Source organism: Accipiter gentilis, chromosome Z (genome assembly GCF_929443795.1).
Source record: "Accipiter gentilis chromosome Z, bAccGen1.1, whole genome shotgun sequence".
Taxonomy (NCBI): domain Eukaryota; kingdom Metazoa; phylum Chordata; class Aves; order Accipitriformes; family Accipitridae; genus Astur; species Astur gentilis.
This window is the reverse complement of record NC_064919.1, coordinates 26,981,210-27,009,072: the sequence shown is the minus strand read 5'-3', so window position 1 is coordinate 27,009,072 and position 27,863 is coordinate 26,981,210. Positions and strand designations below refer to the sequence as shown.

The 27,863-nt window shown below is 34.8% G+C and overlaps 1 protein-coding gene across 5 annotated transcripts in view; it reads right to left on the bottom strand.

The window, feature by feature from the left end:
- FBXL17 (F-box and leucine rich repeat protein 17) overlaps positions 1 to 27,863 on the bottom strand; it is a 335,309-nt gene that overhangs the window by 122,063 nt on the left and 185,383 nt on the right. For 4 of the 5 annotated variants that reach the window (XR_007505105.1, XM_049795631.1, XM_049795632.1 and 1 more), the window contains exon 7: positions 18,650 to 18,726. Coding sequence is in view for 4 of the 5 variants with exons in the window: in XM_049795631.1 (XP_049651588.1) it covers positions 18,650 to 18,726 (77 nt within the window). In the remaining variant the exon portion in view is untranslated. Of the gene's footprint in view, positions 1 to 18,649; positions 18,727 to 21,323; positions 21,375 to 27,863 lie in introns of those variants that run through there. The other variant, XM_049795634.1, reaches the window with a different exon arrangement.

Genomic DNA, 27,863 nt, shown 5'->3' with positions numbered 1-27,863 from the left:
AAACTGAATCTTATTTTTCACTAACTCCTTGAGTAGACAGTTATTCTGCATCTCAAAACATGCATAATTTGTCCTTCCTACCAGAGGCAGTAAAAGAGAAATCTAGGAAATGGCATCACCCACATGAAGCGGAAGTCAAATCTGCAGTAACAGCAGGCTGGAATGAACAACCTGACTAAAGAATACTCACTGTATGAAGAAAAGATTAGAAACTGAACAAAATGTTCCACTTTACACAGACAACCACGAAATCATGGCAGGCAGGCTTGGATTTTTATGTCAAGGCATAAACTTCAGAACTGTGCTACCACTGCAACAGACAAGAAGATATAAAGACTCAAACAAGAAAAATTCTCAGGGTTCTTCCGATCCCATCACTTAAAGCAACTTTATCTTGCAAGTGTAAAAACCACAAGAATTTATTTCATCATTAATTTTGTTACAATTTGGCAGGAAGCCAAAGAGTTACAAAAAGGAGGAGTCTTGACCTGAAAATTAATGCATGTCCTTGCAGGAAATAACAGATGTCAGTTTTCAAGACAATAGAGAAACAGTTGGGCAGGATGAATGACTGGTTTTGTGCCTGCATGGTGTAGTGGATGTCTTGGACTATGAAAATAATATTTTCCAGGTAAAAAAATATCATAGTCTTTCTCATGAAAACTGTCCGCTTCTTTGTATCATATGTTCTAATGCTTACTTACTTTGCTGGCTGAGAGGGATTTGATAAGCTCCAAATAATTCTAGTCATCTATGATATCCAAAAGCAAAACTTCAGGAAGCCAGTTTCTACAAAGCCGAGAAAGTAAATGCCTCTCTCTGCTGCTCGTATTTTTCAGTCCTGTCCTGGTGACTCCTCTCTGACTAATGCATTTGCAAAGCTTTGTACATTAGGCTGTGTCCATTTTTCTTTCTGAAGTGGTGACTCTGTAGGTCAGCTCGCCTAATTTGGAGTCGAAAGCAGACATGTATTTTGTGCATAATTTTCCCTGTTTATTTGCTGCCAGACAGTTTGAGGCTTACTTGTGCCTACAGGACAGAAAAGATGTCTCCTGGTCTTTGATAGCTAGAGAATTATTTCCCAGGTTCCTTTAAATTGAGAGAGTTTTTCCTAATATTTCACATCTTCCTATACTAAGTTCTCCTTTGTTCATAAATCAAACTAAAAAGAAGCTTTTAGCTCTCTATTTAAACTATTACAGTTCAGATCAATTCGTGAGCTTTCTGGATCACATCACTTTTATATCCATTTTTTATTTTCAAACTTCATTTTCCCTTTAAAATGTCATTCTGACTACTTAAACTTTATAAGAGCAATCCATACTTTCATAATTACACAAACCATCTCCAAGTATATTATGTATCCCTCCCACAAATGCAGTTATTTTTCCCACCTAACTTAGTTTTATGTAATTTTAGCCTATCCTTTCTTCACTAAGAACAATGAATTGGTGCCAAAGATTCTAGACAGAGCAACAAATATTTTATCAATCAATATTGCTCTCTTGGTGCTCAGATGCTATTTGGATAGACAGAAGTGTTTTAAAATGTCTGTTAGCTAACTTCACTTTTAAAGTGACAACCCTGATACTCACAAGAAGTTCACAAAAAGAGCTTTCAAATGCCAGATGACACAAACAATATTTCTGAAATCTGCTTAAAAGTTGTATGCCCAAGTTTGTGCAGAACCCATAAATACTGTACCTAGTTTTAATCAGATTACTGATTTTCTAGTCACGAAATCCACATGTAAATATTTAAGACAGAACTATGTACCTTTTATTCTATTGCTGTTTGCAAACAGAAACAAAACCCAACTTCAGATATAACTGTCCTCACTATCACAGCTAAAATGTGAAAGTATTTGTTTTGCTTGCTCCTACACTAAGAGGTAAGATGGAAAACAGGCACTTGGAAAAGATAAATATATGTACCAAATATTGCAAGCTGAATTAGACATGAGCATGGAGCTTGAAAGACCAACTTAAAAAACTAAGTTTCCCATTACAGTGAAGCCATTTTTGAATAGGGGATTCTTCTGCTTCAAGAACGTATTAAAACTGAGGGCACAGGGCATATCTGAAGAACAAGTGGTTCATATGTACAAAAACTAAGATGATTTCCTGCAAATATGCAAGTAACAATGGCAAATTAGAGACACTGTAATTTGAGAACAACAACAATAACAACAATAAAACCAAAAGAGAGGCAGCAGAAATGCTTACTCTACAAACTGCATACTTGCTAAACAATAATGTGTGGTAAAGCTAGTGTTTGTAATGCCACTGTAAACTGAAAATAGAGATGGACACCTTTTGTAACTTCCAGTCTAAGAATGTAAAGACAGTAGAGATTCATCATATCTAGCCACACAAAGTTACTTATGACAATCATAGAATCATTTAGGTTAGAAAAGACCTTTAAGGTCATCAAGTCCAATCGTAAACCTAACACTGCCAAGTCCACCACTAAACAACGTCCTTAAGTGCCATGTCTACAGGTCTTTTAAATAACTCCATGGATGGTGACTCAACCACTTGCCTGGGCAGCCTGTTCCAATGCTTGACAACCCTCTCTTGGCACAACCTGAGGTAGTTTCCTCTTGTCCTTTTGCTTGTTACCTGGCAAGAGACTTGACACCCACCTCACTACAAGCTCCTCTCAGGTAGTTGTAGAGAGTGACAAGGCCTCCCTTCAGCCTCCTTTTCTCCAGGTTAAACAACCCCAGTTCCCTCAGCCACTCCCCATAAGACTTGTTCTCTAGACCCTTCACCAGCTTTGTTGCTCTTCTTTGAACATGCCCCAGCACCTCAGTGCCTTCCTTGTAGTGAGGGGCCCAAAACTGAACACAGCACTCGAGGTGTGGCCCTCACCAGTGCAGGGGAACAATCACCTCCCTGCTCCTGCTAGCCACACTATTTCTGATACAGGCCAGGATGCCATTGGCCTTCTTGGCCACCTGGGCACACTGCTGGCTCATATATAGCCGGCTGTTGACCAGTACCCCCAGGTTTTCTGCCAGGCAGCTTTCCAGCCACTCTTCCCCAAGCCTGTAGCATTGCACGGCGTTGTTGTGACCCAAGTGCAGGACCCGGCACTTGGCCTTGTTGAACTTCATACAACTGGCCTTGGCCCATCGATCCAGCCTGTCCAGATCCCTCTGTAGAGCTTTCCTACCCTCAAGCAGATCAACTCTCCCACCCAACTTGGTGTCATCTGCAAACTTGCTCAGGGTGCACTCAATCCTTTCATCCAGGTCATTGATAAAGATATTAAACAGAACTGGCCCCCATATTGAGCAGGCCTAAAGTGGAAAAGTAGCTAAGACTTTATGAATGTAAATGGCTGAATTCACCATAGTCATGAAGAATGAAAAAATACTAGGAAAAGCGTCTGACTGTAAATTTCTGACTCCAATATCCTACCACTGCATGACAATTTTCTTCCTGTCAGTATTTGTACCAGATGGTCTAGAATATTCTGTTTTTTCAAAATACCAACCCCCCCTTTTTTTTTCTTAAGAAAAAAAACAACTTTGCTATTACTCAGAGCTTTAAAACCAAATGAATACTGGCTCTACAAAGTATCAGACAGCAGGAGGTTCCATAGCTTCAGATCTGACTCTCTGCAACTTTTCTTCTAAAACTCTAGAAACACCTATCATATAAAGCATCTGATTCTAACGAAAGCTTTTGAATATACAATGCATATGTGTCACTGTTGCAAACTGATTCCTGTACAGGGAACAAGAAGGATAAGGGCATGTGCCTATGTGTGTATTCTTTTCCTCAAGCAAACAGGTGGCTTGGGCATCCCCTAACCCTCACTGAAGACCTCCTCCCTACCCCTTCCACTCTAACATCCACACCTGTTATTCCTCCTATTCCTGAGAGAAAATTATCTATGCTTTAATACATGAGTACTTTCCAGCCCAGGAATTCCCTATGCCCCAATTTTCTTGAGGGTCTCACCTCAGAGCTCCCCATGTCACAGCCCACATTCTGCTGCCTGAAACTGTGTCTTAACTCTGTGTGGGCCAGACAAACTTCTGGAGTGATCAAATCCCTGGACCCCTCTTCTCTGTTATTCCCAAGGGCCACCAGCACCTATTAGTGGCTTCTAGGTGAGCCTGCTATGTTGCTTGGCCCTTCAGAGAAAAGGTGTTTTGGCTCTTAACTTTGGAAGACATTGAAAATGCCTATGCTGCACTTATAAAAACATTAGGAAAGTGAAAAGAGGCCAGGTCTAGGTCAGAGGGCACCTACAGCAGCACTCCTCATATAAAGTGACTGAAATTCAGCAATACATATCCAAAATTTGCAATGGCCAAAGTTAACACTTGATCCACCCCCTCCCCCCCCCCCCCAAAACCATTCTGGAACATAACAGTGAAGGACGATGTCTCCAAAACAGATCCAGGTTGCCTCAAGACCATGAACAGAGTTCAAGGCTACCATAAACTCTGTATTCAGTGTGGCAGAATTTGAAAATATTTTACATAATCAATAAAAACTTTGAAAAGCAAAGAGAATCTTTTGAGTTCCAAAACAGATCAAGGTTCCAGCTGACAGCAAAAAATCCAAGGATTTTTTCCCTAAACTGTGGCTGCACACGTTATTGCTGTGACTGATTGGTTTTATTTTGAATTCCTTTACTTTTATTCCCATACATCTAAAGCTGCTTTTATTCCCTATGTGATACCATCAGATGTTCAAGATTTAACGTCTATGTCAGCAAAAAACCCAACAAGGCTTTCCATCTTTCACAATCTGATGTATACCAACTCTCATTCAACAAAAGACCTGTCAGTAGCTCCATTATCAAATACAGTAATAAGCTTAACTTTCTGTGTGCAGTTCTAAGCCACTTCCCATAGGAACTACACAAATGCTTCTTTGTTAAATCTTGATTCAAGATTATTGACTTTTTATCTGCAAACTGTGAGGTGCTTCAAAATCTCTAGTACTGGAATCTTTAGTAATGAGTGACAATACACAAAGTTGCAACTATGATGATTAGAGAAACATGAGCACCTTACATAAGGAACAGAGTACAGATGTGTGGATGGGTAATTTCACCCATCTAAAGAAAGAGCTATGTGTACCTATACTAAAAAAGTATTACAGTGTTGCTGTATGTTACATGAAATAATCAATCTTTCCACATGACCCATGTAATTAAATCTCCGTGAACTGGGGAACTTGGTTGTTATGTGATGGGTTGGATCATTAGTCCCCACAGCTTTCAGAATCACCTTTTTTTTTTTTTCTTCATTTTTTTAAATACCACAGTACAGTTACATACCTCAATGACATGCAGGCACTTTGTAAATTTGAAACAGGTTTTGTGCATGCACATTTCATATATATTTCTCAAACTGTTTACAATTCAAGTATTGTTATTTGTTTGGCACTAGCAGCAATATTTTCAATTGCATGAACAGAGGTAAATATACAGGGGTGCACCTAGTTTATACAGTCCATTTTCCTTCCATTAGAGACCTTCCTCTTCCTAAAATCAAATTAAATGGTATTATGCATTAGCAGAAATTCATCAAATTGTACTTTATTTTACCAGAAAGACTACACTGTTGACCTTTTTATTTTGATTAAAAAAATAATAGGAATGCATGTAAAGAAATTCACCAGTAATGTACTTGACTTACAAAATGTTCAACTGCATTATAAATAAGTCAAATATGTAAAAAAAAATCCCAAAGAAACCCAAAACAACTGCTATTTAATCTTTTTTCTTTACCCTTAAAGACATCCTTGGAAAATGTGTGCTATTTCTGTACTCTAAAGGCAATTTTTCAATGATGATTGTATAAGAAACAAACAAAGAACATTCATCCAAGGTACTTCTTCTGTGTGCATGTTTGTATATGCATGTGCAGTTATGGCTAAACACATAGAAGTGCAAACACGCAGCTGCTGGCAAATCCCTCTACATAAGATCACAAAAATATTTTGTGCAGATACACAGCCAGTGTATCATATAGCCTCATTTACAAAACCTGTACAAAACCTGACTGGTCATAAATCATGGCTCATAAGACAACATGGACTGCAGGGGGAATAGAGATCTCAATGAATTAGGTTTCTTTCAGTCTGCAGTCTCTATTAGTTTCAAGGTGTACTTGTATATTTATTGATTAAAGGACAAAATAGATTTCTTTTTTCTTAGTAATAACATTTGATCAGAATGGTTTCTTAATCCTCCTCATTTAATTATCTGACAAGAACACATGGTAGACAAAGCAAGTTCTGTTTACATAAAATTGTTGGACCACATCTAGGAAAAATAAAGAAATTATTTGTTCTTAAACTACCAAAGAGAAAGAAAAGACATCATTTAAGTAGCCAAAATGAAATCTGTGGGTATTATAATTTCTTTCAGTGACAGACACAAGCATCACTTCAAGGATTTACAGGCAAAAAATGGATACTTCAATCCAAGATTTAGATTAAGTATACTGATTAGTAGCTGCCGCAATTATCACCCTTAATAAAGTACCTCTTTTTCACTGAAAATTCCCTATCAACATGTTTTTGCACTTCCTCAGAATATACAAGAACTGCCCTGATCTAAACAGTCCCATGTGGACCCAGAAAGAAAGAACAAAGTCCTCCATAGAGCAATTCCAGTACATGGGCTCCAAGAACTCCCATGTGCCAGTGCCACCAGATTCAACACAAAACTGCCACTGTCACTCTGATTGATGAATGTGATCTAACTAAAATGCAGAGATCAAAGAAAAGGGAGTGAAATTTTAAATATGTTACTGTGCTCATTTTTCCTTAAAAACAGTTCCAATAACTTTCCATTCAGTGTCATCTTTCTGCCTGGCCACCTGACGTACCCCAAAACCTGAAGGATACCATGCTCCCAGACAGCTGTTCTGGCTTCCTCTATGTGACCAAGATTCTAAAACTTTGGTACTTCATTAGTTATGACCCTGACCACCCAAGTTTGGGTCTGGAAATAGCTTTCAAACTCTGTTACACTGGTTTCATTCCTCCTTAACATTAATCAAGAAAAACTGATCTACTAACCAGGCAACCATGTTTTATGTTGGTAGAAGAAAAGAAAAAGAGCCAACTGTAGACTAATAGTAAAGGTTACATTCCACTGCTGTTTTCCACCTCTGCTTCTAGGGAAATAGCAGGGATTCAGATGAAAAGTGAGAGGAGTATAGGAGATGTACAATACACATAACCTGGGATTTGTTGCACCAGACCAGTAAAGGTTTAAGTTAATTACGCTATGTATCCTTTTACTAGGCAGCACCCATTAAGTACTATGATCCCCTCTCTTTCACTTTTCATTACAGAGATGCTACCAGCAGAGCTAGTAGATTAGGACATTAGAGAACCTTAACCTGTATTGCTGCTCAAATACAAGGAGTTTGCCTCATTGTGCCTGCTTTCAAAACAAAATGAAACTTAAACAACTTGTGGTTTACCAACATGAAAATATAGCAATATCCAAGCAGCCAAAAGAAGCTTTTATTTTTTCCCAATATGCCCACTGGTTTAAAACAAAGCTATAGGCAACATTGACACTGACTTTTAATGATATTTCAATGTAACTGCAAAAAGAAAGCAAATATAACTAATTCACAAGGCATTAGTTTTTTTCCTAAATAATGAGTTAATAAGTTAAAAGGAAATAGTGAAAAAACTGCTTTGTGGCCTAGGGAAGAATTCAATGTGATAAATATGCAGCATAAAAAGCCTCTGATAGGAGAATCCATTGGTTGGCTAACCAAAACATAGAAAGTTCTTTTTATGAGTATTTTTTAACATTTGCTCATTTCCAACTTTATTAAGTTCCAGGTTAATTTCAAACGCAAAAATAACACACATTTGTTGTATTGATGGTTATGAAAACAATGGACTTAAAGTTGACGCACAAGCTCACCAAAAGATGTTACAAGGTCAAGGACCACACAGCATGGCTTAGGTTTAGGTTGAGCATTAGGGGGAAAAAAAAAAATCTTTAGAAGCGTAAGTGCAGCACTGAAACATTGTCCAGAGATGCAGTGGAATCTCTCCCTGGAGATCTTCCAAGAAATAGCCAGGCCGAGCCACAGCGGACCCGATCTAGGGCTGGTGACAGCCCCACCCTGAGTGCAAGGCTGGACTGGATGACTCACAGAGGTCTGTTTCATGCAAAATTTCTATGATTTTTTGATCATACCCCATAATAGTTTGGCTAATGTTCATGTTCACCCTCCAATGCAGCAAGACCTAAATCTTTGAGAAATTCTTACAGACCATAAGAAAGCTGATGAACACCTCTCATTTCCTCCTTGGTATTTTTGCTTCCTGGTTGTAAAAGTAGTTTGTTTCCTAGTAGTAAAAAGTAGTTATTCTAGGATGTATGTGAGTGAGTAGCCAACTTATAATACCCGACAGATGCTTAAACTGAGAAAATCCTTTTGTTTAAGTTGCATTAACTCAGATACTCAAAAAGCAAGATGCACAAACTAATGAGTTATTTAAGAAAACACAGGTAAGGTACTGTGAACTGCTAACACTGCTGACAAGTTGGTATTCATTACCATTTAATTTGGTACAAATAAAAATGAACCTCAGTGTTTTGAAACATAAATTTGACACTAGACTATTATTACTGATGTAGGCCTACAGGTTTAATCGAGGAACATATTTGCTTCCACACTTGAAGCAGAGAGAAATGTTTCTACTACATCTTCAAATTAAAAAGATTTATGCAAAATGTAAGGTACAATTTCAGTGTTTTCAAATTTTGGTAGTATGGAAAATTTCCTTTACGTTTCATCTTTATTCTAGTATCCACACATGGCAGAACAACCAAGTTCCTGAAGTTCTTGAGTTCCTAAAAGATAATTTAGTTGCATCATGTACAACATAAATTCTATTTTGAAAGTCTAAAAAACCCAACAAAACTTTGACCTAGAAAAAAAAATTAGAAGTTTTAGTATCTTCAGATTACTGAAAAGTTTTAGAAGTGTGTAAAACTGGATCATTATATCTAGCTAATAACATTCAAACTTTCCCAATATTTGTATTCTTTTTTGAAGTATCTAAACAGGTTGACATCACAGAAGTTATTTCATTTATCAGTTACCAAATGTGTATAAAAATAAACAGAAGAATCTAAAATGTGTATTTTTAAAAAATTCATATATATTAAATTTGTTTTCTTACCTTACTCAAGAATTCCCTTTATCCACTTTTATTCCTTTCTCTTTGTACTATCAACCTTGTACCTATATATTTTTGGACATATTTTACTACTCTTCTGTATTAGGCATCTTGTAATTAGAAGTAATATGGTTCAGTATGTATAGCTAAAAATTAGCGGCAATAGCACCAAGCCAAATAGAACTGCAAATAAAGCAATCTTGTTGTCTGAGAGTTTTGGAAAGATACTTGACATTTCAACAGCTAAAATGATCCCACTTGACTTATGAGGAAGAAAAATACATAACTTGAAAGCTACTTTGAGACTGATTTTTCATAGAAAACTCTTCAAATCCTTGAAGTTGACCAAACTAAAATTTTGATGTCAATTTATTAATATTTGAAAGCACAATGATTACTTGCCTTTCAGATTATTTATTAAGTGAATCATGTCCCCTATATCAGAAATAGAGCAGTTTCTACAGTCTGTTGTATTGTGGTGTGGAAAGAGTTTACAGTTTACAAAGACTGGATGAAATTCTTTGTATGCTTCATTACAGAGGTGAAAATCAAATGCTTTTGTCACAGCAAAGCTAAACCAGAATTACCACAATTAAAAGGAACGCAGAGCAGAAGAACAACTTATTCCACTTCATTAACTAACATAAAATATATTTTGGATGAATCCTCTTTTCTTAGACATGTTCATAAAATCCCATGTTATTAGAGGTTTTATTACTGTTTTTGCTGTTGACTCATAATTCATGTGCCAAACTAATATGAATAAAAAAATGATACAGTCCCTACTTCTTGATATTAAATATTGGGCCACAGATGTTGTACTTAAACATAATGATCTATTCATGTAAATACATAATGAGGCCTTGGTAATATGCCACAAGGCAGAGATGCAATAGATGTAGAATTTGTTTTCATATTCTCCTTTCCATTCTTAAAAACACTTAACCATTGAACTGTTATTGTTAAGCATTTTCATTTTTTTATTAAAAAAATAAGGCTCTAAACCAGTATTTATCATATTGCTGTGACATTAGCCGTTTGGTTTTACTTCTATTCTATTGGACTATATCAATATCTTAATCAGTAATTTTTTCAGGCATTTAAACAAAAAAAATAATTTCTCAGTATTCAGTCTTAGTGCAATCCTTGAGACTACAGAAATGATTAAAAGAATTTTATTTTATTTTTTTATAATTTAGGCATTCAAAATAACTGCATTGTTAGTACCTCTGTGAAGTACTTAATCTATTTTTTAAGGCAGGCAGACAGTCAGATAATGGTCAAAATTAACCTTCCCTTCACTAATCTGAGTACTACTGGAATTCAACAACTAGCCAAGAGAAGTTACAAAGTAGAATATAGATAGGCAAATCCAGTATTTTTAAAGACTTAACTCAGTTTTAGTAATCATGTTGAAACAACTATATTACTTGCTAAGAAGTTTAAACAACAGTTATCATATTTAAGCACTCTGAATGGAAATCTCCCTTACAGATGCTGCCTGAACAATCACTTTTATTTAGGCAACACTAAAGGAACATACTCATTTTAAAATTTCATTTGTTAAAAATATATTTTATAGTGCATTAAAAAGGGAATCATAACACTGTCTCCTAGAATTTAGAGGAAATATATTGCAACTGCAAACTAGCACTGCCACTTTAAAATACGGTGCAACTCTTTACATCTATGATTACATATATCAACCAGAGTTTTGTATTGTAACTGATTAAATGGAAAAAGACTTGGTAAATGCCTTTTTTTCCTTTTTGAGGTCTGTTTTCTCTCACTTACGAAAAATACAAATGTTGTTTTTAAATTTAGAATTATGAGAGGGACCCTTAAAAATCCCCACTAATACTAATACTAGGTTTTATAAGAACAATTTCAAATATAGCTAATGTATGGGGTTTTTTGGAAGTATACTGGTAATTGCTACTCAACAAATAAAGTGGTTTAGGGGCAAAATTTAAATGAATTCAAAAGTTCAATGAACTAAATATAAAACTGCAACAGTGTGTTAATATGAGTCATTATTGGTGTTTGTCAGAAACATTAAATGTTTTAAATGTTTACATTAAATTATATTCTAACCAAGCCAGAAATAGATACATGTTAAATACAAGTTCCACAGCTGTTTTTATCAAGTAAATCTACCTTTGACTGCAAATCAAATATTCTATTAGGAATGGTATTCTCTGTTACAGTGTGAAATTAACAGATACTGTTTGAAATGAAAGATAAGACAAAAATGTAAAACGACAATAAATTTCTTTGGTAGTTTGGGGGAGTTTATCAAAATACAAAACCAAACTGCAATGACCCTAATATGATAATAATTACATAGTTTACATGTAATAATTTATTTGCACTTTAAATCAGTCTTAAGCTGCAAACAACAAGGTTTTAGATATAATAATTTAAAAAATATTTTTGCTGTGTGGTAACTCACTGAAGAAGCACCTAGCACACTGTTTTTCATGCAGGGGTTAACGTGCACTGAAGGAATAAAGCTTTATGTTATTTTTTAAAGGTCATATAAAACAGGAAATAAAAATATCACAAGAGAATAGAAGCTGGGTCTTGGGTCAGATAAAGTTCAGTATTATAATATAGTTTCCTAACACAGTAAATACAGCAAATGAATAAACAAGAACTTGAAACTGTATTTCTGGCAACATTGGCAGAGGCTGCGGCCATTTTAATTTTTGTTATATCAGAAATACCTTTTGTCTTTTGGTACTCAGAATGAGGTGCATTGTTTCAAAAAATTAACTGAAACACCTCTCTCAAGATAAAAAAAGCACAAAATTAAACTTTCTATTATGATTGATAAACTACTGCCAAGTTTGTCACCAAACAATTGAAATAACAACCGAAACCACTAAGTTTCCCACAGAAGAAATTAAATTAAAGCAACAGTACCTGTGGATCTCTCTACAAGACAAACCAAACGAAGTAGAACACATCTCTGTTTTCTACATTTAGAACAACCAACTGGGAACAAACTGTGTACAAATCATAGGCTTCTGCTGTGTTCATCTTGATGATTCAAAAGTGCATCTACATGCAGCTCCCTCCAACTGGCTATTATACTGCATTATTTTTAAGGGTACAGGTTAAGGGGGACACCCCACCTTCTAGTATGACAAAAATAGTTTGGAAGTTTGTCTCATCTCATCATTCAGAGAAAATCCTTTATTATGTACTGTAGGACAAAGGAATTGTTATTTGAGAAATGTGCTATTGCAGTAATTTATCGCACTGTATGGGTCTTGAAGATGCATGGTGGTATCTCAAATCAACTTTTAAAGAAAACTGCATGGAATTTTTGTGACATTGGGTATACTGATAAAACTTATATGATTAGAATTTGTGTTTTGATAGTTACAAATTATATATGGTGCTGAGAGATTGTTCAAGGGCTCTTTTCTGCTTGAGGGATTACTTTTGATAAAGTTTTAATTTGACTTTTTATTAACAATTTCTACTGAAAACTCCAGACAGGTGACTGAAGTTATCTATTCACTCCTTGAACACTCTTAACAGGACTAAAGAAGATGTCCTCTGATAGGGTTCCAATCCCAAAATACATGATTATACAGCTATCTTTCCTCACATTAACAATCCTACTGGTTTCAATGTCAACAGGATCCCTTATGAAAATAAAACAGGTGTCAATATATGCAAGGCTGTATATGAACAACTACTCCAAACTAAAACAATACAAAAGGAATATAAAAAATTAGAACAAACAAATTAAAAAACATCCTTATAAAAGCTGTATACTCTGTATTTTTTTCTCCTAGCTAGAAGGAAATGTACAGATGTTCTGAAATACATGAAAAGACTACAAATCTTCACTCCGCACACTCCAACATAAACAGTAATGCCATTTAAATGGAGGAAGGGTTAATAAGTTATACTGTGTATTGCTGCTTTGTTAAACTACATAAAACTCTAACTCATCTCTATTGCTAGAGTAAGCTTTCACTGATCCTTATAATTACCAGAGTTTCTATTGTAATATTTGTTTCAGAATTCTGAAAGAATGAACATTTTAATATAAAAGCAAACAAAAACTCTTTACTAGCTGCTAGAGATTTTGTCAAAGGAAGTTAAGTATCATTAGGGTATACAACAGGGTACAGATAGCTTACCACCTACTTATTCTTTAAGTAATTAATTCTTACTGTCTGCTAAAGTTGCAGCCTATCCACAGAAAAGGAACCTTAAAACTAAGCAAAGAACTTCAAAATTTGGCAGTAAACATCAACAATCCTGCTGATTTACTTCAGTAAGTACAGGTTTCTGAATACTTAAGTAACAGAACAGAAAGTAGAGAGAAAATGCTTTTGTGGAAAGGAAGAAAATATAAGTTTATAAGAAAGCAATACATATATATTCTTTTTCTCTCATATCTATATAGCAATAAATATATAAATGAATTAGATAATATAATACTACCATTTTATACACACACAAACATACATATATAGGTAACATACATAAACACTGAAGAAGATAACGGAGGCCCTGGTCCTAGAAAGATTATCCGTACACTTATCTACAAGCATAAACATAGTTCTCAGTGTGATTACTGTTTGCATGCACTTGGTCATTAAAAAAGTATGAAAGAGAAATACGCACAGGATAGGAAAACGTAATAGGAGAAATATTGATTCTGAGACAAAGGGAAACTTGGAAATCAATATAGCAGCAATTCAAAATAATTTTGAAAGAGAAAATGAAAGCTGTATTTATTTAAATGATATAAATTAAGTAAGAGATTGTAAGCTGGTAATGTGTGAGGATGAAAGCTTTTTAACTCAAAAATGTATTTACTACCCGTTTCATTCTGTCTATCCACAAGTGCTGCATTTATCCCACAAAAAATATATTTCCCTTCTGAGTAATACTGTACAAAAGACATGGTGTTTTAAAAATAGATTTTACAAGGCTAAAATTAGGAAAGAAATAGTTTTAGTGAGATCAAGCATTAGAGAAATTTGCTAATCCAAGTGTGAAGCAGAAACAAAACCTTTTGTGAGGAAATACCCAAAGTATGCTTATCCTTTATGATTTACATGACAAATGCTGAATACTGGAAAGGAAACTCAAGTGACTTTCAGGATTTATCTGTATTATTCAGTAAGAAGACCTGATCCCCTGATAATTAAAATATTCTATTTTAAAATAGAAAGCATACGTACCCTAAATATTAAGACAATAGAATTTAACAGCATCTCAGAAAACTATTTTAACATTGTTAGATGTATCTCACTTCTGAGAAAAGAATCCATTATCCAGTTTTGAAGAAAAAAATGCAGCTTACAGTTATGTTTTGTCTTGTGACAGTTGGACTTGACTCAGTATAAACACTGTCTTATTCCTCCAGACATCTACTTGTAACAGCTATGCCCTATCTATAACATTTTAGAATAGAAACTATGTAATTCAATTATAGTTTGCTGTAACTCGTTTTTTTGCTTCAGCAAACATCCTCATAGAAGAAAAACCTTTTAAAAAAAATCATATGTCCTCAGAGACACTAAATATATCAGTAAATGATGAAAAGAGGCAATATGAAAAAGGAACACTCACGATTTTAGAAAACAAAAAAGCTATATATCTAGAGAGCTCTTTTTCAATATATACAAAATCTTAAAGGTATCAGCAAAATAGCACAGTTCATCTCAGGTCCTTGTGGGAAGCATTTAATCTGAAAAGCTTCGTGCAGTTACTTTACAGCTAGAAATAGAGACTTTTCACGTTGGGCAAAATCCAGAACAGGTAATGGAAATTCTACAAGACAACTATCGAAATAACTGTCATATTCTGCAGGTTACTTGACAGAATTGTTATGAGATAAACATATTCCTCAAATTGTGCTAACCGCACTCCTATTAATAACAGTTTGGGTACTTTTGTTATTCAGAAATTTCTTAAGTAATTTTTCCCAGTGTAGCTGTATAAAGTGCTGATTTTGAACACTTTCTTCCAAACTTTTTTCAAAAGCTGGTTTTGGGTTTTTTTTTGGGGTGGTGGTGTTGTGTTCTGTTTGTTTGGGGTTTTTTTTTGCTTTGCTTTTCTTTTTCTTTTTTTTTCTCTTAGTGGAAGCCTACAATTTAAAGCTTGCCTTGAAATGACTTTCTGCACATACAGACAAAACCCACTGGTCTAACTACTTTTCTAAAGTGGAAGTAAAGCATTAGAGACTTTTATTTTTCACTACTGGTAAGAATGCAGTTTTTAAGTAATTCTTGGTAAATTTACACTTAACAATACTGCAAGATCAGACCTTAAAACATCTAGTCCTGTTTCACAGGCTAGTTTCATCAAATCTTTTCATCTTCAAACAGAAAATCTCACTTTTGTGTTTCAGAGTGCATAGCACTCTCCACCATTACAAACTTTGTAAGTAATGATTTACTTAAAACAAATTCCCAGCACTAAGGATATCAATAAAACCCAGAACTAGAGCATAAAATTGAAAAGACAGTTACACAATTCTGTGGGTGCTTGCTGCCCTAGCTCACCGCTATACATTTTCACATCAACCTAATTCATTTGACACACAGTCTTCCCATAGCTGAGAAAGCCTAGCTTTCTTAATAGTTTTTAGTAAAAGCTAAAATACAAACCCCTCTATGTTTAAGTAAAGTTAAGGTTGTGACACAATCAACAAAAGGCAAGCAATTTGAAGATAACACTGACAATCCATGCTTAAATCATGGTTGTTTAATAAAAGGGTCACATGATATGAGGAAGTAATGTCAGCTTTAACTTCACTCTGTGTTCTTGGGCAAACAGGTGTTTATCTCAAAGATTATAGTAACTCAGCTTCTCCTGTCAGTCTAGGTAGATTCTAGTGATTATTTAGCACTTTACAATGTGCTGGACGTAAAAAAACTTTTAAACTCACTTTCAGGATCCTAGCATGTTACACTGTAACAAACATCATTAATTAAAAATGGGTTTTTAGAAATTTATGCTAGAGAAACATAAATATTCTATAAATCTTCAGAATTAAACAAAATATACTTTTTTGTATAAAAAAATACAGAATTAACCATTTTGTAATGTAACATGAAATAGAGCAATATACTCTTTTTCTCACAAGTTAACAACTCTTAGTATGTGCACATACATCAATTCCTTTTTGAACCCTCTTCTGTCTGTCTTTCTGTATAATAGAACAAAACATTTTTCTGGGCAGTAAAATGTCAGGGAAAGTAATGCTGCCTATGGCTACAATATCAAGGTGTAGGGGTTTTTAATTAATCTTTTAGGCTTCAAAATAAAACTTAGTATTTTAGTATGTTTTAAAAATACTAATTGCATATAAGCATGTCTGTCTGGTAGTTTTGCATACTGTCTTACTGTAGAAATGGGAAAACGAATGAAATGAAAAATGACGAAGTACACACTTCACAGTCTTTGCTAGAGTACCTGAGATTACCTCACACATACACACCTATAGCATTAATTGCAAGACAATAATAACATTTTTTTTCTGAAATTATTTATTTACTGCAATTGTTATTAGTTTTGCTTAATTAATGTCTCAAATTATTACAAATTTTGTTGGAAATTAGCAATATTACTTTTTTTTTTTTCACTTGAATTGCTAAGTACTTATGATCTTGGCCCAGAGGTCAAAACTCCGCTAACTGTTGTAGCATCAAAAATTGTTGTTGAACAGTTTCAAAGAGAGCTTTTAAAATCCTGCATCTGTACTCCATAAAGCTGCAAGAAATCTGTACACTTATAGTGTATCCCAGTAACTGCAATAATGTTGAATGACTGCAGAATCCAACACATTAGTGACATGTAAGCCTTAGTCCACAGCAGTCAACAGAAGCTCAGGTTGGATGACTATGGTTGCCAAGCTAATAATCCAAACTCTACATATATTCTCCACTCATTCATTCTGTGAAATACACTTCCCACTTTTCATCTAGCCATGCATACTTCCTTTCCTCTCTCTTCACTCTTTCATAATCAAGACTTTCCCTATCCTCAGTTTCTTTGCTTCAGTTTCTCAGTGTCTGTTTCCCTACTTTTTGAGAAATCATGTTTTCCTCTCAATAACTGAAGCCAAAGAAGTGTGACATCAGTTTAAGAAATCACTGATCCTCAAGATGTGGATTCCATTATTCCCATGATGATTCTTTCTACACGGGTTGTCAAAGTCAGAAGGGACAAAAGTACAGCTAGTAGATCTATAACAGACACAGTTTCACTTCCAACTGAGGTCCTGCACCTCTGACCCTATAGTAGTCACTTTGTGTTCTACAGATAATTCCCCTCACTGAATTTCCAGCAGACAGTTCCCATTTCACAAATTCACAGACTCATGGCCAAGAGGTATCAAGCCAAGAAAATCTGTTTTCAACTTTGGCAAGACCTGTTCTGCACATGGATGTACAAACAACTGCAGACCAGAGAAAACGGTGGTATAGGCCCATGCTCCCTCTCCTCTGCCATGCCCCAAAGCTCCCACAGGTGCTACAGCTGTATTGTGAGCAAATACTGTGGACATGAGACAAGCTGAACTCTGCAGACCAACATACCCTTGAATGCACCCATGCAAACCCCAGTGACATGCAAAATCTGAAGGGGAAAATAAAAGAATTGAGTTTGTGACCACTGGAAAGGTAATTTATCACTTTGACATAATAATTCTTTATAAAAGCTTTGGAGTAAAAAATGAAAAAAAAAAAAAAAGGTGAATGAGAAACAAAATAATCAGAAAACTTGAGATACACATCTCAAAGATACAGTTTGTAAATCCTACTGAAATTTAGGCATGTAAGTGGGAGATAGACATTTGAGAATTTGGCCCTATTGCAGAAATAAGTGTCTTATTTGATGTATCTTATTTGAAAAAACCAAAACAAGATAAAACAAAGCAGCCTCTGCAAACACACTCAAGTGCTATGAAGTTTAGCTATTCCAAATACAAATTCTGTCTCTCTCTGTGGCCTATCACACAGAAGGCCTAATTCGTAAGGTGCTCCTCTCCATTTTCTCATAACAGCATTTTTAAGGGATCATCAAGTTCATTCAAATTTTATGGCCTACAACAGGCAATCAATCCACACTCATAGTTGCTTAGTTATGCTATTACAGCATCTAGAAATGCACATGTATTTTTCGATTTTCTCCCAGATGGTCTCCTGGTCTCCAGGACAATTCAAAGGGCACTCTATCCAGTCTGCTCAGTAACTGTCAATTCTATAAGGAACACTTTGTAGCACATACGCACACTGACTTTCATACTTCTAACCAGATGTTTTCAAGCATGTCAAACACTTTTTGTACATTTCTTATTTTCATGGATAAAGGTTTTGAAAAATTTTATCTGTACATTTCCAACACTTTCATACGAGTCCCTGTGCAAAGCTAGCAGAGCTCAATCTTCAGAAAACCAAAGATATAGGTATATTACATACCAGAGTCAGTGATCTTACAGGATACTAAATACAGCTCTTTCAGGTTCCGGCCTTCTTTGGCAATCACTTCCACACATCTGGAAGACACATATAGTAAAATTACAGTTAAAAGACAACAGATCATTTTTAAATAGCAAGAGCACAATCCACACGTGTAATGTACTGTATCTCAATTTCTTCATTTTGTGAATTGTTCCATACAATTCACTGAAAATGCATATGGCTACATGTATACATTAGAGAAAAATATTATTTTACATTGACTGCTTTTGTATCAATATTTCCAGAAGTCTTTGACTATGTGAGTTGCTTGAAATATATGCAGGCAAATCCTTTGGAAAATAATACAAATGTGAATTTCCATTTCTTTATTATTGTGTGATTTTGAAAAGTTTCTATTGCAAGATTTAAGCTTTGAGAGTTCTTCAAGGAAGGAACTATAAATGCACTGTAATGAGCACAAAAGATAAGAAAACATAATTTTAAATTCATGTTTGTATTTCTTCAGTGATTATCGCAGGAGTCAGCATTCATCAAGTCATGAAATGCTACATGCCATTGGTGTTCCAATACGTTGTTAGAGAAGCTTGTATAGTTGAGAAGACAGGTCATTTGTTTGCCTTGTCACAACTATGATGAATTTGCAATGAAACGCATCAGGTTTTTTCTGTTAATCTCCTTGTTTGATTTCTTGTAAGCAAGAAAGTTAATATGAAAACTAACATTGGCTTGTAAAATAGGAGTTTATTATATACTTATGACCAAGTCTATATTAATGTTATGTTTACAACTGCATTGTTTACAGTATCACTCAAAAATACAGTTCATAAAATACATTTTCAATCTCACTGATGTAAAATGCACCACTGTTCATTCGATCAGCTACCATGACTATTGTGCTATTCTCTACACAGAGAAATTTTTTAAAGTGTATTTTATAGGATAAATCGTAAGAATTTCTTCTGATCCAATATATTCCTCTTTAATTTTCAGATCAATTACCCAACCACCTACTCTGCCTCTTAAATCAACCGCCCTACAGTACACAAAATTAAATTACTTGCCAATTTTGAAAAAAAAAAGGTATTGCTGAATTTGTCATAACTTTTGGAAAATACACATAAATCCTCAGGGACCTTTTTCCTCCACTTACTACCACCAATAGATTACCTCCCAATCTGATTTACCTGTTTATGCTGCCAATTTTAGATTTTAAAAGCAACCACCTAATTCTTATAGCTTACAATAACACAGTAACCAAATGACAGCCTTTCACATCTATTTTCCTTATCTATGCTTCCCTCTTCTAAAACCTAGAACAAAATTTCACTACTAATAATAAAACAGCATGCCTCTGACAGAGTACCTTAATCATAGTTCTTTTACCACTATTACTAATCTGCACCACTTGAAAACCATCAAACCCTAATCTTTGGAATACTTGCCATTGGGAAAGGTTGTCTTATGTTCTTTTATGAATACACAAGGAAAAGGAGAGAAATATTTAACATGGTAACCCCTGACATGGAAGAAAAACAGGGTAAACCTCCAGATTCTATACTTGTTTAAACTCACAACTTCTCTGCTAGGCAAATTAGCGAGCATGACAGTTTTCTTGTAGAAGTTACACCACGACTATGCTTTTTAATATAAACTAACCTCAGAATTACACAATTTCATTAGGTTATTTTCCTAAAAAACAGGGAAGATTTAGAGCAGTAAACATTTTCTACGTATGTGAAAAACTACTTCTGTTCCTGTAAGACATTATTTTGAAGAAGATACTCATCTTTGTTAACTGGCTTATGAAGATCAACTAGGCCATGAGAAAGACTTTTTATTATTTATTCCAGAAAAATCTTTCCTAATAATTATTTTACTGGTAATATGCATAAATAAGAAAATCACTATCCTGTATTTTATTAGACAATATGCTCACTAGACATTTCAGCAAATAAGACATAATTGAAAAGTGAATGGACATTACAGCTAAAAGCAGCTTTTATTAATCCTTAACGCATATATCATTTAGCACAGTACTGAGATCATGAAACACTTCTTGCCTTGGATAAAAATTCTGACCCTAGATAAAAATATTCTGAAAATTTTATCTAATGACTCTACAAGTTTTCAAATTATTTCTATTTATCATTTTTACTCACTGACAGACAATTAATGGATCAAAAAATACAATATAGCAATCAGTCTCTAACAATAACACAAGACAGTCAAGATTACATAAAAGACTACCTAATTTTCCCTACAACTTCAGTTACACAAATTTTCAGAGTCAATTTTGTATTCTCTGCACATAGACATATCTGGATGTACATCTTTCAGCATCCTTGTATACTCAGTATGTTGGCCATTCTCTGGTTCCAAACAAAATCTGTTCAGCTGTGAAGAAAGGAAGTTGTAGATTCTCTCCTGCTCCAGTAAGGGTGTCAGTGTGTGTGTATATACATATATATATATATGTACAAGCTTGTTTTAACAAAGAGTGCTAGAAACACAGTGTTTGAGAAGGAATTTTAGGTGCAGTCAGTCACTTGATTCCAGGAGCAGAAGACAAAAGTATTTGCCTATGTGGCCTTTATAATTACATCCTTTAATCCTTCCAGATAGTGCCAGCTTTACAGGTTAAAGTTTTTCAAGTGGCTTGAGTGACTCCAATCCTGTTCTTAGTGACATCTTGGACTCTAAATGAAATACTGTTCACTTTCTTCTAATGGGAAAAGAAAATCTTCACAGTTTTTTTGCTATTTCCATTAAAAAGAAAAAGGCAAAAAATGTAGCTTTTACTGCCTCATTTCTTCTTGTTTTTTGAAAATATTAACGTCACTTAACATCTAAAAGAATGAGGTAATGGCACCTCTAGTTTGGACAAGAAAAAATTTAAATATAGCTGAAATAATGAATTTATAAATTTTTGTCTGCCTTCTATAACTTGCATAAGTCAATCTAATTTCAGCTTTAATTTCTATTATCCTTTCTATATATCATCGCCATGTAAATCAACTTGTAGAGAGAGAAAAAAACATTTTATATGGCCTCATTAGCCTCTGCTCTGTAGAGGGTCACACAATACATAATTGCTAGTAACAACTGATTTTTTTACAACATAAGGAAAAATAAGAGTAGTTGTGTATTTATTACTTTTACCTTTTAATCTTTCTTACACACGACAGCAAAGAAAAAGGTTAAATGAACAAAATTAAATTAACCTTTTCTAGAAAGCAAGGATCAAGTCATGTTAATTCTGTTGCAGTAATCCATCAAAATTATAGAAGATTATTGCCATATTTATCTTTGGACGTCTTTATATTTACAATGTTGAATTAGACAATAAAAAACCCTAACCTTAAACACATCAGCATAATACTGGTAAGTAAGAGAAGCAAAGTTATTATTTAAAGCAGTAGCAAATGACAAAAGTGATCAAAACATAACTGAGCCCCCCAAAACTTGGGGACTAACCCCTATCTATCAGGGAGTTAACATGATGCCTCTTGGACATGGTTAACAACAGCTGTGTGTAAAGGCAGAGAGATCTTTTTAAATTTCTTAACCTAAGGTTACTGAACAGACTTCTAGCAGCTCATCCTACTAATTTGAATAACAAAAAGACATGCAATATCTAGATGAAGTAGTGAAAGTTACAGGGACAGAGATATTTCTTTTATATTTTTCCTCCAAATATATCAAAATATAAACATTCTTCCTAGAAGAAAAGTAATTTTCACACTCAAAGTAACTTACTACCAAAAATGAGACAGGAGTTCACTAGCCAAGGAATAAAGAAATAAGACTACAATTAGAGCTTTGATAATATCGAAGTCTGGATCAGAGCTGGCCAAAGCTAAAATCTCTTCACTTCTTACTTTGTAAATCAGTATTATTTAGAACCATGTAAAACATGAAAATATCAAAAGAGAGAACATGAAATACTTATTTTAGGAAGAAACTGCTTATTCATTAAACCTGAAAATATTATCTAACAAATTCTTATGCCAAGCTTTCCCTAGATCAGTTCTCTGATAGATTAATATCCAATTCAGTTTTATGGCATTTGATTCTAAAAGTAAGAAATTATTATCACACACTATGAAATTTACAGTGCAATCAGGAGCAAGAATAAGGCAAAGAGCAGAAATTGATTTCACATAAACATGCCAATCAGAAACCAAGCATATAAGTAAACACATACCTACCTACTGTTAAACCAGTTACAAGACCACAGATATTTATAAGACAACCAAGGCCCACTCAGCACTGTGATGCTGAACACATCAACATCCCAAAGTTCATTATGTTCAGGGATTAACAAACCTGAGATTGCCTCTTACTGTTATAATTTCTAAAAATGTCTTTCTACCTGAAAAGGTAAAAAAATCTCAAGAAGAAAAGGATATAACTGTAACATTGCTAAAATTCCAATTAATATCAGGAAAAAGCTCTCACTCTGGATTACCAAACAATGGAAATTTGTCTACTAACATGTACTTGCATATACTGTTCTTCCCACCTGGTCTGTATACACGAACAGAAAAATTACTTAAGTGTACAAGTATTTACTGGTATAAAGGTTCTCTGCAAACAAGTCTCTTCTTCAAAAGTAACAAAACAGCATGACTGAGACATAGATATGTCAACTGATAACTTCAAATTTAGGGTCATCGTCTTGATGGCTCCTGCATATAAAGCTGTGCAATAAATTCACGAAGTCAAGGTTTCTGACTTTGCATGATGTAATGTAAAATCTAAGAGCCTAAAAATAATTTTTAAAAATGAAAACTTAGAAAAGAAGTCATTCAAAACCCAGTAATTTTCTTCTCTTAGCCAACTGATTCTTTGACTTAAATGAAAGGTTAAGGTTAATGAATTAAACTGTGCAAGCTTCTACCTGTAAGAAAAGATACAAAAGATCCTTGAGTTATGGCAAATAATTGTCTATTCTATATACACACACACAGCTTTTATGTTTTTGGTCTAATTCTAAAAACGTTGGAAAATCATATTTGTGACAACCAAAAGGAACTAATGAGAAAATATGACTACAGTATTTGTGGTGTAAGTGGTCCTGGGAGACCTTGTTACAGTCTGAGATGCTCTTTAGCCCTGACTGAAGCTAATTGGAGTTGCCATATACTGGTTAAAAGATCACAATCTGAAGGAATGAGTTTCACTCACTGTGGAGGTGTAAAAAACCCCAAACATTAACACACTGTCTTGGTAAGATTCAAAATAAACATCAGACTGTTTACATGGCTTCTTTGCATTTGACTGGCATACATTGTCTCTAAGCAGTGAACACCGGACCATCCTTTAAAACATAACCAAGACCACTACTGGGAACCAAAAGAGAGCTTGGAAGGAACAAGATTAAATATACAAGGGAAAACCAGAAACCTTTCACATAGAAATACATGGAGCTCCTAAAAAATTAGTGTTTCAAAGGTTAAATTTGGGAAGAAAATAGTAGCTGCGTATAAAGTGATACAGTCATTGGTTTTGATGAGTTAAACATTCCTATGGAAGGCAATAATGTAATATAATAACCAAGTCTCTCCCATAACAAAACCAAACCTCTTACCACAGCAGCACATACAGAATCTTAAGAAGTTGATGTAATCTGAGGCTTTCTGCACTCAGAAGGAATAATTTGAAGCCTAAATATGAAAGGACTAACATTCTACTGAGAGATCTAGAAATCCTCATAAAACCTCATAACAATAAATGATGGAACTTCACACGCTGATGGATACATATGCTCGGTTCAGGATTCTCTTTTATTGATCATTTTATTTACATTGTTGTGTATGGAAGGGTTAAAAGATGGAATTCTGGTACATGGATGAACACTGAGTAAGAAGTAGATAACTAAAAAAACGCAGTCAGCACAGGGAACAGATAGTTTATTGTCTATTGTTTGAAATCCTGACTATGGGGAAAAGAAAGCAGAGCAATGTTAGGAGCGGTAATATGTGCAATAATGGAGGAATACAAGGCACCACACATAATTTTGCTTACCTTGCAAAAGTCCTGCTATTGGTTAGAGCATAGTGGACATGACTGATGTATTATGGTAATTTGCTGTGCACACAGAACCCATGAACCAATAGACAGGATGGCTATGGCACGTGCAGCGCGCCTGGTCAGTGGGCGCAGGTGCCATAGGCTCCCTATGTTACAATTGAGGCATGTTTCGGCACTCATCGGCTGCAAGCATCGACACCTGTTCCTCCAAAAATGTATAAAATACTGGGGTTTTCTGAAGAGCAGTGGGCTGGTGTACGGCAAGATCACTGTTGCCTCTGTGAGGACGCCCATGTAAAGGTGGCACCTACCGACTGCTGGACTGGGCTCGCAGCGCAAGATGACCAAGAATATAAAGAATGTATGGATAGTTCGTCTTCTTCTTCACGGTCCTTAGGTCGGTATATTAATAGGGTTTTTTGCTTTGTAAGATACCCTTAGCATAACACGTGTGGAGTTAATAAAATGCTTACTTTTTCCCTTAGTGTGTGTGTGTTTATCTTCTCGGAAACCCTTGAAACCACCCTAAAACAATTATGAACAACATATCTGTTTCAATGTATTTGTTTTCTAATACCTTATACTAATAAAAGGTATGATTTTTACTTGCCTTTCAGTTAATTTGGCACACAGTTTTTACTGCTATTTTAACATTCCAATCACATTCAAAATATGTATTTTAAAATGGTTTTTAATTTGAACACTAAGAACTGCATCTGTAAGAAACAATATAAATCACAGAGCCCGCAAAACAGGCTAGGACTTTCAATCAAAAGCACAAACTGAATTTGAAAAGCACATTTTGTCTGGAGCCAATATGCAAGGTGTCACTAGTTATACAAGTTAACAGCAATTATCTTAAGGCAGTCATTAAGTTCTGATTAGCAGTAACGTATTCTTCAGAAAATCAATGTAATTTAAAATTAGGTTTACCAAACAGTTTTGCCACTTAGAACACAGGAAAATAGATAAGCTTTTTTTCACACTGGAACTCACAAACTACAGAGGTAAGAGCCCACAAGTCCCATGGTGTCTGCTTGTGCTCTGAGCTAGTCAGAGCAAATAAATTGATCAGCACTGTGCTTATGCTATTATGCCCGGTCCTTCAGCAATAATATCTATTTTCAAATATTTATTAGTAGTCTTATCTGAAATATAATGCCTTTATAATTCCTGTTACCTTGACTGCATGTAAATGCAGCAAGCAATTAAGCCAAGAAAGGAGAAATTTAGCAAATTATTTAATTCTACTATCTCACATTTACATGTAATAGTATTCCAGGTGGCCTTGGGTTCTTTTCAGACTTGGAGGAACTAGATACCATAATGGATTTAATGGAAATAAACAACTATGAAAAATAATTTTATTCTAAAACCTTCTTGGATCTGATTTTCCCCAGCTAATCATACTGAAGTCTGTCAGACAATTAAACAGTATCTCTTCTTTTTTAAGAACTTCTAAATATTTTGGAATTCAGATTTGAGATGAAAAAACCATTTGATACAGCACTTCAAATACAGTTCCTTAAATCTATTGTGGCAATTTGTCTACTGTCATAAGCAAAAACAAGGAGCTGTTAACTACCAGCAAGCCAATGAGCATTTCTTAGCAAGCACTCTGTTTTGGATTGTACAAACAAATAAAGACTTGCTTCCTGAACTGTTTCAGTTGTGCCTTTGCACTGGAAAACTGGTAGAGTACTTGCTTTAGAGTTATGAAACAGCTGGATTACTCTGCTATATTAGGGTGCTGGTGTAGAAAAGGAGTTGTTTACATACATGTTGCTTCTTCACTCAGTTAATGTGATGATGGTTTTTCCTAAGGTAAGTGTCAAGGTAACTATCATAATGTTATCTACTAGCAAATGCAAAATGTACAGATTTAAAAAATAATGACTGCACAGTAGCTATGGACAGGATCGGGAGTTAGCAAATTGTAGATTCTATATCTATGCACATAAGCTAATCCTTCTGAATTCAAACAAGATACTTGCTGTCCCACTGCCTCATTTTAATTTTCAGAAAGTGTACTGCAGTGTACAGAGAGGATATAGTGACACTCAGATGCTGAATGTGTGTTCTGGCCGAATCTTTGGTTGAAATGATTAGAAACTGATGTTGCACATGGAAAGAAGTTCAGAGAGAGACCACCATACATGCTGCAATTTCAGAGGAGTGCAAAGGAGATGAGACATTCAGGAGAGGGAAAGCCCGAAGTATTGCTATAACTCTCTCTCCTGGTACAAGTCACAAGGGCATACAATGGCACAGTTGCACCATTACTTGCATGGAAAGACTGGGCTTTGAGCAGGGGTAGCTTTACTTCTTCTCGGCCTTTTAGAGATTATATTTACATGCTTCAGGCCTCAAGATTTTTCCTGGAGTTACAGTGGCCTCAGTTTTTATAGACTTTGAGGGTTTTTTTTTAAGTAGTCTTGTGCCATTCCATTAAGGTATAGTATATAGAGTAAGAGTATTCATAATTCATTTGTTTTTATTGTATGCAAAATAGCTGCCTTTCCTCAAAAAAAGCTTCCAAGTTTAATAGTAAAAGTAAGAAATGGGAACTCTAACTTCACAGAAATGTTCTTTAGACTGTCCTTTTAGAATGCTAGGATGAACTTTAAAATAATTCCATAAAAATGAAAACACTTATTTTGAAAATAAAATATTCAGTGTTTATACATTTCTGTACTTCTTGATCTCAACAAGGACAGCACATATATGAAAGAAGATTTCACCACATTTGCTGCTTGATTTTCATATCATGTAGGCTGACATACACTTCACTGAGCTTTGCACATAGGCAGCTAAAGTACTTTATTGAGATTTACCCTTTCAATCTCCTTTGCATCACTTACTTTTTTTCTAATCCAGAAAAAACCCTAACCTCTACCAGCTATTCTTTTACGTATACCTTTAAAGACTATCGTTTCTTGAAATGACAGTGCAGATCATGGTCAATGGGTGATGTGGACTGAGAATGGACTTCATCAAGGGTTTCTCCTACTAACTTGAAGAAAACTACAAAACCTCTGCCTCAGTTTCTCCTTTCCAAAATGGAAACACATTCTATAAATCTATTTGTTATTGTGTTGTAAACAGAGGTGATTAAGTATTGGTAAAGGCTCAGTTCTGTGAAAATATAAAATCCTTATAAAAGTTTGAAAAATATTCT